The 12,528-nt window shown below is 45.9% G+C and overlaps 1 protein-coding gene across 1 annotated transcript in view; it reads left to right on the top strand.

The window, feature by feature from the left end:
• Window positions 1-5,904: 5,904 nt before the first annotated feature.
• The window catches only part of igsf21a (immunoglobin superfamily, member 21a), a gene marked incomplete at both ends in the record, with an annotated part of 963,192 nt that continues 956,568 nt past the window's right edge, over window positions 5,905-12,528 (top strand). The window contains 2 exon segments of the mRNA XM_084316427.1: window positions 5,905-5,976; window positions 5,978-6,044. Of these exon segments, the coding sequence (XP_084172553.1) occupies window positions 5,905-5,976; window positions 5,978-6,044 (139 nt within the window).

Genomic DNA, 12,528 nt, shown 5'->3' with positions numbered 1-12,528 from the left:
TTTTAGCAGAATGTTATGGATGTCGGTAAAGGGTTTTATCAAGGATTACACAACGGTCTTTGCCTCCAACCTACGCAAGAATCGTTGTTCAAAATTGGTAGAGATGGAAACGCTTTACTCGTCATTATTCTCCTCTTTACAATACAACTACTCGGTTCGATTGGAGTCTCAAATGAATGTGTTAAAAAAAGAGATTAACTCCATTTTAAGACAACAATCTGAATTTCAAATACGTAGCACAAAACAACATTATTACTTTCATGGTTCTAAACCAAGTCACCTACTAGCTATGAAGATACGATCCAATGCAAAATTTGCAGATATCCCTACTATTAAGGACCAACAAGGACTTGTTACAGACCCCAAAAAAATTTACAAGACTTTTAGAGAGTTTTACTCCAACTTGTACAAATCGGAAATGGTTTTCAATCTAAATAAACTGGATACATTTCTTAATCAAATTAGCCTACCTAAACTCTCAGTGGAAGACGCTAAACAGTTAGATACAACTATTACACTAGAGGAACTTAGGGAGGCTATATCTGAAATGCAAATTAGTAAGGCTCCTGGATGGGATGGTATCCCACCAGAACTGTACCTCTCATGTTGGGATGTAATTGGACCCCTATTACTTGATATGATTTTATACTCAATCAAAGAGGGGAACTTCCCCAGGGACGTCAATATGGCACTCATATCTGTCCTCCTTAAAAAGGACAAAGAACCCACCGAATGTGGTAGTTATAGACCCTTAAGTCTCCTCGGAACCGATCTCAAGCTGCATGCTAAGGTACTAGCCATCAGACTTCAAAAGCATATGACATCTTTAGTTCATCTGATCAGACTGGCTTCATAACAGGCCGCCTGATCACGGATAATATAAGACGGTTACTACATGTATTAGACGCCAGCAAGGATGCCATTCCACCTACAGCTGTATTATCCTTGGATGCGATGAAAGCTTTTGATAGGTTGGAATGGTCATATTTACTCAGTACTCGGAAGGATGGGGTTAGGAAACGGATTCATTAATATGATAAAAGTATTATACAAAGACCCATCGGCCATGATTATAACAGGTAAATTCACCTCCTCACTCTTTCCTGTTTCGCGCTCGTCCAGACAGGGTTGCCCTATTTGTCCCGGACTATTTGCTCTATCCTTAGAGCCTTTAGCACAGTATATAAGACAATCCCAATCCATAGAACCAATCTCAATTAAGGGCACACAGCATCATATTAGTTTATATGCGGACGACGTAATATTGTTCATGCAAAACCCTACCACCTCACTGCCTCATCTTCTCAAGCTGATTGATGATTTTGGCAATCTATCTGGATTTAGGATAAACTGGCCAAAGTCGGCCTTCCTCCCACTTAATGTCTCTGCGAAAACTACAATCCTTCCAGGAAATATACCAATGGTAGAACACTTTAGATGTCTTGGAGTTGAAATATTCCCTACTATATGCCAAACGGTGAAGTATAATTATACAAGACTCCAAGATAGGATCACAAATGACTTTGACAGGTGGTCAAAACTTAAAAACTCAGTACAGGCCCGAGTATCAATAGTTAAGATGGATGTTTTACCTAGAATCAACTTCTTTAGTTAAATGTTACCGTTCCCCCCCCCCCCCCCCCCCCCCCCCCTGCTGGTTACTGGAAAAAATTACACTCCACCGCATATACATTTATTTGGAACAACAAACCTCCACGAATAAAAAGATCCACCGCACAGAGAAACAAAGCCGACGGAGGTTTAGCATTTCCAGACTTCTACCACTATTTTAAAGCGTTCTCTTTAAGACCACTGATCACCTGGTTTGATTCTCAAGCATCTGTATCCTGGAGAACATTAGAAGAAAACATAGTGGCACCACATAGACTGCAGGATATAGTATACACCAAATTATCAATTAAGCAACGCGACTTGAAATTTGGTCCTCTTATTACACATGTGATTCGGATATGGTGTGACACAGAAAAAATTTACTAACCAACATAAATGGCATAGCCATTCTCCCCTATTCAATAACAATGCACTCCTTATTGCACAACGACCTATCAGATATCCCAAATGGGAAAAGCAAGGCATACATACATTGGGAGATATCTTCAACGAACGGGGTTTCTGTAGCTATCATGAAATTCATAAAAAATTTAACCTCACCAGCTCCACTTATTATTTCTATATACAGTTATTAGCAACTTTGAAGGCTCATGGAGTCCCATTAAAGATACCACTTGAGCACCACAGATATCACAAATTCTTCTATGAAAGGGAGACATCGAGAGGCTTCGTATCAGACTTTTATCATCACTTACTTACGTCTTCGTATGGAATCCTCCCCCTAGACTCAGTCTGGAGGAGGGATATACCAGACTTGGAAGTAGATTTTGATTGGCAAGAAGTCTGGGCAAACGTTCGACTAGCGTCACGCAACCCGGATCATCAACAGATTAATCTTAATTATATTCATAGGACTTACCTGACTCCTATAAGATTGAACCGAATGGGGCTTAAACAAGACTCTCTATGCTCCTTGTGTCTAAGGGGTGATATCGGTACATTTATACATATGTACTGGGAAAACAAACAAACATACTCAGAATTGTAAGATATATGCTATGTACAAACTTACAAGCATTTCCTCTAGCTGAAAACGGTACTCTTGTTTTTGGTGTGTTTTTGTTTATGTGTTTTTTTTGTATCCACTTTTTCTCCTTATTTTTCTCCCATCCCAATTGCGCCTTGCCAATTCTCCCTTCAATTCTCCCCTCCCATGTCTCGAACGTTGCTAGACTATGCCTCCCACTGGTCGGCTGCAGTGAGGACCAAGCCTTGCATCACGTGTCCCCTCCGGTACACGAGGAGGCAACTGGCGCATATTTTCGCCTGAACAGAGCGATCTCTCAGTGGCAAGGAGTAACGCGTGGGAGGCTCACGCTGCCCCCGATACTTCCTGATTCTGCTGTACAGGCGCACCAACCGACCTGTAGGAGTCGCTGTCCACAACGTCCAATCCCCACCCACCGGCTTTCCCACCCTCTAACACTGCCAATATGTGTTAGTACGACGACTGGCCAAGCCGGTAGCAACGCCGAGAGCTGGGCTCGATACCAGCATATCCTGCGTTATTGGCGAGCGCCTTGCCCACTGCGCCACTCAGCCGCCCGTTTTTGTATATGTGTTTAGGTTTGAATGGTTGTGTGATGGGTCGGAAGAGGCAATCCTGCTGCTGACACATTTCGATGTTAATTCACCCTCCTTCACAATCTATTTTACTATTGGAACATAGCACAGAAGAGTGTGAAGGACAGCTATTGTTCAGCTACCGGCACAGGCTCAATTTGTATTTGTCCAGGTTTCTTTTATTCTGAAATGCATTACCCGATATATTTATTTCACATGAAGATGGCATACAACTAAAGTGTAGATATTTATACAGCAACTGTACAAACTGTGCCTGAGGGTGGGGGACCTTTATAATTCATCTATTTGAAGTAACTTGAAATAATATGTTGTTTCATTTTAAATAAATACACCAGTGTATGTAATAAGCCTACAGGTAACACTGCACGTTGATTTCAATTTTATTCTCAAACCAACCAACAAAACAGACAAATAAAGAATGTTTGCTTTTAACCTGTAGGAATAATAATTCTGATGGAAATTGATCCAAGGCCAGCAGTGGTTTGTGTTTCAAGAGGCAAGAACTGTTCAGTAACATAATATCCGATGGCTGACCTTAAAAAGTCTGTTGAGCAATGTGGAGGGAATGTGATTATAGAACAGTACATTGTATGGGTGTAAACAAAACATGACTTGTCTTGAGGCAACCAGTGTTTGTCTAGTGACTTGAATGACAAATAACAGGACGACTGTGATAGCAATCTATATACCAGAAAACAGTGAGATTCAACTCCAGCTTTATTTTCTGGCCCATCTTGCAGTCCATAAATAAGGCTGTAAACAATTTAGGGTTTATTGGACCACATAACTGCCACCGTGTCCATCCTACTAAGAACCAGCAGGTAGGATACATTACACATGAAAACAGTATAATATGTGGTCTCCCAGGAGACAGTGCAGGCCTCTCTTTGTTCATGGGTTAGGTGCCATATGGGCAGGAACATGTTCGGCTCTGTTGCCTCGATAAATTGTTGTTGACACTGCCCCCTAGAGATATGTGATAGTGCATTAGTTCTGCAGACCTTTATCCAATACAGCAGCCTCTCTCCTCACTCTGCACTGGAGGGATTCTTAATCTCAGCCACTGGAGTTACCTGCACTCAAAGGGACTGACTTTAGACTATTATGACATATTTTCTTTCGCCACTTCATCCCGTTGTTAAGAAACAACACTTGACTCATTATTTTACAAATCGGAGTGGAATGACAAAGGGAATGTATGATATTATGACCTCTTCGATCTCATTGTATACCACCCTGGAGAGCAGATTTCCTGGATTCTCTATACAGTTTATGGAGGTCTCTCTGGGTCACCGCTATACAGATTGACCCTGAAAGACTGAGTCGGCTTTGGCCCTGCGAGGGAAATCAGTTGCTCTATTCTATCAAATTCATATTTCCAATCAACATAAAATATACCCCCCCCCCCCCCCCCAACACATACAAGGAACATTCATTCCCAATACACACAAGCAGGTCTACAGATAAACACTGAAGCAGGCACCCGATTTCAGTATAATGAAAACTAATAATGACAGGAGGAAAATACAATAAAACGAAAATACAATAACAAAATACTAAAAATAGTAGGTCATAACTATAACTTGACCAAGGTGATCAAAATTAAATATGCTGAATTAAACACGTTAGGGAGTCTTGATAACGCTTTTGATACGATATTCCTTAACTTCTGATAGTAAAGCTGAAAATGAAAAATCTGAAAATGCAGGAGATTCTGCCTTGATCACTACACAATTATCGCAACCAAATCGTTGGCATGATATGGATCAACACCTAGTGCACCCACTCGACTTGTTACAGGTGTCACTATATATCTATGGCCACAACTTCCTCCCCAAGTGAGCACTTCCCAGTCTCTAAGCCTCTAATTGACTTCATTATCGATGGGAGCTCTTTCTGTGGACTGGAATACAAATAAATAAGTAAAGTAAAGACCTATCTAGATGTTCTGATGGCACTAGGCTTTATTCACAAAATGAGGAGGAAGAACCCACTTCAATGGCAATGCAGAACCCTTGTTCATTTGAGTAGGGCTAACATAGGGCGTTATACTTATACACATCTTTTAAATAAGAAATAAAAACCTTTTCACAAGGAAAAACGAAATCATGCAGGAATAAATCGGTTTAATGGACAGAATTATAGGGGTTTGGATCCAGGGTAGGATTAAGGACAAATGTTGTGAAATAAAGAGCGAGTGATCAGGATGACAGTGCGTGCGTCTGTCTGGAGGGCGGGAGTAGGCAAGAGAGAGAGAGAGAGAGAGAGAGAGAGAGAGAGAGAGAGAGAGAGAGAGAGAGAGAGAGAGAGAGAGAGAGAGAGAGAGAGAGAGAGAGAGAGAGAGAGAGAGAGAGAGAGAGAGAGAGAGAGAGAGAGAGAGAGAGAGAGAGAGAGAGAACGAACGAGCGCATTGACTGGGTACCAGTAACAGATTGACTGGGTAACAGATTTTCATCCAAACCTATCAGTTTTTTCGAATTCTCGACTGCACGGCAGTGCGTCCCTCCTGCTGTCTAACTGGAGACTATTCCGCTTTTAATTACAGCCAGTGAGTCATTTTGTATCTGATGTTCGTGTTTCGATGCCATGAATGCTATATTCATAGCGAACTTCTAACATTTCCCACTTCTACTTGCACTACCGCATCATGAAGAGTTTAAGGGCACCTCTCAATCGCATACCTTTGGAATGGTGGGGATTACGCAGCCGAAAGACGGAGAGCATGTGAACGCAGATGGAGTTCGGGATTTATTGCAAAATAAAGGGAAAGATGACCGTCTTCTCTTTGTGCTTGCTCTTGTGCGCTGATCTACTGGATTTAGCCGTGGGTAAGTCAGTCCTTCTACAGCCTATAATTTCCACTGGAGTCGGAACCTCTCGCATCCTATGCTTGGGGTCATGTATTAGAAGCGCGTATGGCAGTGAGTTGGTAAACCTTATTTTGTACATGCAAAATATTGACCGTTATGATAACCCACTGGAGGCGACGTTGGCATGCCTCTTATGCCAACTTTCCCTCATGCCAACAAAGTCGTGTTTGTGAGATCATCGAATTATAGCGATACGCAAGCAATGATCTCGCCGTTAATTTACCCCCCCCCTCTCACACACACACACACACACACACACACACACACACACACACACACATACATCATTTATATAATACATATTGCCTATATCAGTTGGCATGCCTAGCGATGTGAATCAAGTGTTATTTTATTTGAATGTGACCTCTTATTACAACCAGCATTCATTACTAGACACACTTGCCCAAACCACAAAACTGCGCTTGAGCGCGATCATTTCTCTCTCCTCTGTTGAAAGGTTCAGATGTTCCAATCCAATGTTAAAACGAACAGCCCAAGCTCATAAAACTGCAACGGATAAAAGAATATATCATATTTTTTTTCTTTCTAATAATAGTCACGCTGACGTTGTCTTTCGCGTGGTGATGGGGTTTGGGTAGAGGGGGGGGGGGAGACTTCGGACCAGGGCTTGGATTTTTAGCACACTCTAATTACTGTAGGCCTACTCAACTTTAGGGTCAGATTGAAACCTATTGCCTATTCCCTTATGGGGCTTACACTAATAACTCAGACACATCACTTGGCCTGTCAAAAGAGACCATCCCTGTGGCTGTGAGTATATAGGACATGTCAGCTGATGGATTGCTGAGATTCTTGGGGGCTTGGGTAGCTCATTAGAGCATGGCATTAGGAGGCTGCAAGACAGGCTCACTGTGAAATATTGACAAGTTATGAAATTCACGTTGGATACTAAAACCGGGGTTTTGCTTATTTGGAAAATTTGTTGTCTGGAAGACCGAATAAGAAAGTTCAGATTCACAGTATTACAGTAGCCTAGGCCTATAGGCTATAATACTGTAATATTGCGACAGAATCTGAACTTTCTTGTGCAAAAAATGTCATAACTTGTCAATATCGTATAGGCCTGTCCTCACCTGTAACCTGTCTGTGTGGCTTTACAATATACACCATTGGCTTAGTTTCAGCACCACAGGTCAGCCTCCAGGTGCCTCATTTAGCAGGGACTGGGATAGACTGTAGGGATATAGGTCCAGGAACGCTAGCAAATTGAGATTAGTATCCTCTTGATGAAAATCTATCAGGTCCCCATTATACATGTTTGACCCCACAGTTTCATGACCTGTTGAAGGTGAGGAAGTATAGGGCAACCTGAGTGTCGACACGTATGTTGTTCAAATTGTAAACTGTATGGATGGAAGAATATTCTCACTGTGGTTTAGCTTTAAAACGCATAACAGGTTGTCTTAGATTTGGCCTCAACACAGTGAGACCAACAGTGGATTGTTGCTGACTTTGTGTGGTCACGTTTCCTATAAAAAAATGTCCTTGTGTTTTTGATACATCACTTTCATTGCAAGAGGCAGTAGATGAAGGCATTATATTGCACACCATACTGTATATTGTAAGTTTTGTTTTTGATTCACAACACATTTATTCTGTAATCTAATGTTTTTTTCCAGCAGCATCCTTCCTTTAAATTGATGAGCATTATCTTTTCCATTCATTGCATTTACTCCATTTACTCCATTCCAAGACACAATTTCTCATATCCTTTCTTTGATCAAGGTTTCGTTGTCTCATTTGGTACTCCGATGATGATGGCAGATTATTTATTTCCTGAAGAGAAGGTCAATTGCCAGGAAATGTTCATAGCGGAGAGGACAGGCGACATACTGTAGCTTCTGGAGCTCCTCTAAGTGATCTACTATAATCCATTCCCTAACTGTCATCTCTGTCATTTGTGTTTATTTCTGCAGTATGAATTAATGAACAGCGTTCTGCTTCATGCAGTGTCAGTACTTAACAGCTGATTAGAAATTCATAGATTCAGGTTAGGCTCTTTTTTAATTTTTTTTAATGATCTTTTCCCCCCTTCTTTTTCCGTTTTTCTCCCCTCCCAATGTTAGTCGTTATGCCAATTCCAAATCCCCTTCCTGGTCGTTGCGCACTCTACCCCTTACTGTCGGTCTGGGAGGGCGGAGACTATCACATGCTTCCTCCGACACATGTGTACCCAGCCCACCACTTCTTTTCACCTGGCAGCGCGGACTCTCACTGGGAGAGTGTAACGTGTGGAAGGTCACACTACCTCCCTCCAGATCCTTCCCTCGCTGTGCAGGCGCCCCGACCGAACTGTAGGAGTCGCTGTTTACAACGACCCGGACCCACCGGCTTCCCTCCCGCGGACTCTGCCAATCGAGCCAGTATGACGGCCGGCCAAGCCGGAGGCAACGCTGACAGCCGGATTCGATACCAGTGTCTCTTGCGTTGGTGACGAGCGCTTAGTCCGCTGCGCCACTAGGCTCTTTTCTAAGACGTTACTTATACGACTGTAAATTGAAGTATACCTTTAAAAATAAATTATAATAATTTAACAGTCACAAGTATAGTAAGTATAGTATAGTAATAGTTGTGTGCAGCAGAGGAAGTGGACTGTGTGTGTGGGTGTGTTCTTAGCATATTGTAACACCAACCCATACGTTTTTGCTCCATGGTATTATAGTGTAGGGAAATGCATTATGCTGCTTTTCAGTTTCAGTTTCATTTATTTATTTCAAACCATGCAACCTATACAATACAAGACAACCACAAAACAGTACAATAACCACCACAAAACAATAGACAATAGTAACAACGTTAGGTTATGACTATAACCAAGTTCTGTTAGTTAGGGCGATGCTTGGCTTCGCCTTCTGCACTATCTCGCGTACGTGCACGCGTACTGAATAAACCACAAATGTACCTCTAATACCAGTATTAGTCTGACCACACCCCTCATCAGCTTACCTTCATAAGCAGGTGTGTGGTCACCTGCTCTCCTCCTTCCCAAGCTTTCACCACAAGGTGAGGTCAAGGGCTGCAGCGGCCGTCCGAAGCCAAGCATCGCCCTAACTAACAGAACTTGGTTATAGTCATAACCTAACGTTCTGTATCGTTAGGGCTCAGCTTGGCTTCGCCTTCTGCACAAGGGAGGCCAAGCGGAGCCACTTGGCTGACAAATACACCCCGCTGACAGCCCCCCAAAACCATCAGAACAGGGAGGGCCGAGCCCCCCCGACCCCCCCTAATGGAGGGTATCCCCCCTATTAGAGGCTTCACGGGAAGGCGACGGACCCGACCGTGCGAAGAGCTCTCAAGCAACTTAACGCACAGGGTGAGCAGACCGTGGCTTGACCCCACGACTACACACACGCACAACCCGCATGCCACCCGGGAACGAACGGAGGAACAACCTCGTTACTGCCCCCAGAATCACGGGGTCAAGGGCAAACCCAACCCCGTGGCAAGGCCGTAGCAGCGGAGCGCGAAGGAAGACCCAGACCCACCAAAGGGACTGGACCCCCGGAATGGGGGCCCGGAGAAGTCCATGATGCCAGCATCAAGACCCCACCAGGGGGGCACCTAGTGACCCCGCCCCTCACATCGCCAGCGTATTCGGACAAAGGCCCCTCAGCCGAGCGGGCCCTGTCCCCCTCAACAGCACACCGCCTGGAACACAAGCCCTGCAACAGGCAGACAGCATGGTCATAACACACAAGAGTTAACCAACGGAACAGGCAGTGCACCGGGGAAGACCAGGCAACAGGCTGTCAACCCAAGCCTGGAACAACTGCGGACGAGGCAGGCGCCAGAAAGGACAGCCGAAACAGCCGCCCCGGCGGAAGGGGCGTATGCTGGCGTTGTCGCATAACCAAGCTTTCAACAGCACGTCAGGAGCGGGATCCGTAGACCACACGGCCCCTGACAGCTGCCCACAGAAAAGCCCATACGATCGGCAGACGTCATGAACGTGCAGGGGCACCCTCAACCGGAGAACCGGGAGTTGACACTGCAGCAACACACCAGAGAACCAACCACCCAGGCATCACCCCATGCAACGGTTGGTCCCATAACCCCTCAGGAAAACCCCGAAACGCACCGGCGGTACCACCGCAGCCCGCGTTCCGGTTCCCAACAGGGCCATCCCGGGCCTACAGGTCAACGGGCATCACCCCGGACCGGGCCCGGCGATACGGGGAGCACAGGATCCCAAAGGAGGTTAACCCCACCCAACAGGCTCCTCAGCGCCAAAACGCAAGAGAAGAGCGTAATATGGAAGACCAGCCCCCAGCACCCCGCACTCGGTACCAACAAGGGGTCCCATAACGCACAACCCTGTGACACCCGGATCGACCTAGCATTTTTCCCCCCGAAAAAACCCTAAGTCCCTCAGGGTACCAGAACAGCAGATCTGCATCCCCAGCGGACAACGGGTGCACTGATCTGGACCAGCGCGACCAGAACCAGTCCCGTGCCCTAACCACGCCGACCTGCCAACCCCAGGAGAAGGGGCAGATATGCGCGTCTGATCCCAACATAAAAAGAAGGCGCCACCCAGACGTGTCGGTATGAACCGCGTCCGGCGGCCCACCCCTAGGGCGTGAGACCCTTCCCATATGCCCAGACCCATTCCGTCATCATCCCCTGACATGAACGGGAACCCATCGACAACACACAGGATGTCGGAAGAGGAAAAACCCCCATCCCAATTGCTCCATAAAAACGCTGTTTCACCAAAGCAAACGAGGCGCGCCAGTCAGCAACGGCCAAAGCACATCCTGAGCCAGCACTATGTGTGCGTTTGGACATACCCACATCAACAATAGGCCGGCTAGACCACCATATTGAATCCCCAAGACGCCCAGGGAAACGACAAGAGGGGCGAGATGCAATCAACTCCATGAATGAACATTCAACTCTTTATAAAATAAAGAAAAGGCATCACATGTATGACCTAACTGCACAGCTGGGAGTAAAAAACCCTGTGTTTTCACATGATTTTAATCCAGTCACTCCTCTTAATCAGAGTGTAAGACCAGATTCCCCCAGAAACACCTTCCCACATGAGACCACGGTCAAGAAAAAGATATGTAAACTGTGAGACACGTGACCAACAGACTCAAGTTTGACACAAAAACGAGCGCAGCAGGTTAAGTCCTGCGCTCTACCCTCGACATCTTTACGACACCAGCTCATGGAAGGCGTCGCCATAGCAACAACGCTATAACGGGCGGGGAAAACCCACCGGATCCTGTCATAACAGGAGTCGGTAGAATACCCCTCCCCCCCCCCCCCTCCCCCGCCAAGCACTGGCTTGGCCCTGACTGGCTCAGCAGGAGGGTCAACAACCTCTAAACCAATCAAGTGGGTAAAGGAGGGGTTTATCCGACACCCCCTCCCGAAAAACACACCTTCTATCCCTACACACAGAAAACAACCGTAGCCATTTTGAAAACCTCTGGTAGAACAAAACACATATAGCATAAGCTAATACAATGTTAGCTACCCACAAAGTGTAAAAGGGTTTACAACAAAAAACACAAGTCGCCTGTGCGTGAATCCCATACCCGCAGCCTAAGCTATAGGAAGACGTTGAACGAGAGTAATGGCTAGGCCATGAAAAGTGTGTACGAGCATTACTGCAACTAACAACACAGCGTTGTGAACACATACTTAGTTAAAGCAATGGAATATCACCAGTTCTAATTGCATGTGGAGCATCAAGCTAATAGAACCTATTACCGAGTGTAAGTTGCAGACCTCGCTTAAAAACTCGTAACACAACACAACTCATTCCCCCAACGTAACAGGGTAGATTCATAAAACACAACCCCACCACATGATTTGTATTGAAGAAACACACAGTTTGTTCGGCCAACCACAGTCCCCCTTATATCAGGGAACTTTTTTATTAAATAAATAATATGTGATCAAGGCACAAAATCATAGGGGGGCCGGGGAGGGTGTAGAGGAGGGGACACAGAGGGGGAAAAGTCACTCAGCGGCGCCTGCCACCTCGCGCCGCTCGAGTCTGGCCACCCCGGGGAGCCCCGGAGGGACGGTAGTTTACAGTCTGCTGGACACGACGTTCCCTACCGTCTCCTCCGGTCTGGGATGGGCCGGCGGTGGCTGAAGCGTCGCCTCGTCTCCTAGCCCTCTTGGCAGGGCCAGCAGCGGCGGCGGGAGCAGTGGTAGCGGCGACGGAGACAGCTCGACGTCGCGGAAGCCTTCTGCCCCCACCGGCAAGGACGGGAGGCGGAAAATGGGGTTGGAGGATGGATCTCTCCTCTGCCATCTCTCTGCATGTTGAGGTCATCAATAGCAGGGCCTTCCCGAACAGGCCAGCGTCGGAGAGGTCGGCCGTCAGAAGAGGGGCTCTCTTCTTCTCAGGTACACGAGCCTGCTCCAGCCAAAGGTGACGCTGGCCCAGGGTGGCCAGGGC

Source organism: Notolepis coatsorum (assembly GCF_963971535.1).
Source record: "Notolepis coatsorum genome assembly, chromosome: 6".
Lineage (NCBI taxonomy): Eukaryota > Metazoa > Chordata > Actinopteri > Aulopiformes > Paralepididae > Notolepis > Notolepis coatsorum.
The sequence above is the reverse complement of the archived record's forward strand: the minus strand, read 5'-3'. Positions and strand labels throughout refer to the sequence as shown.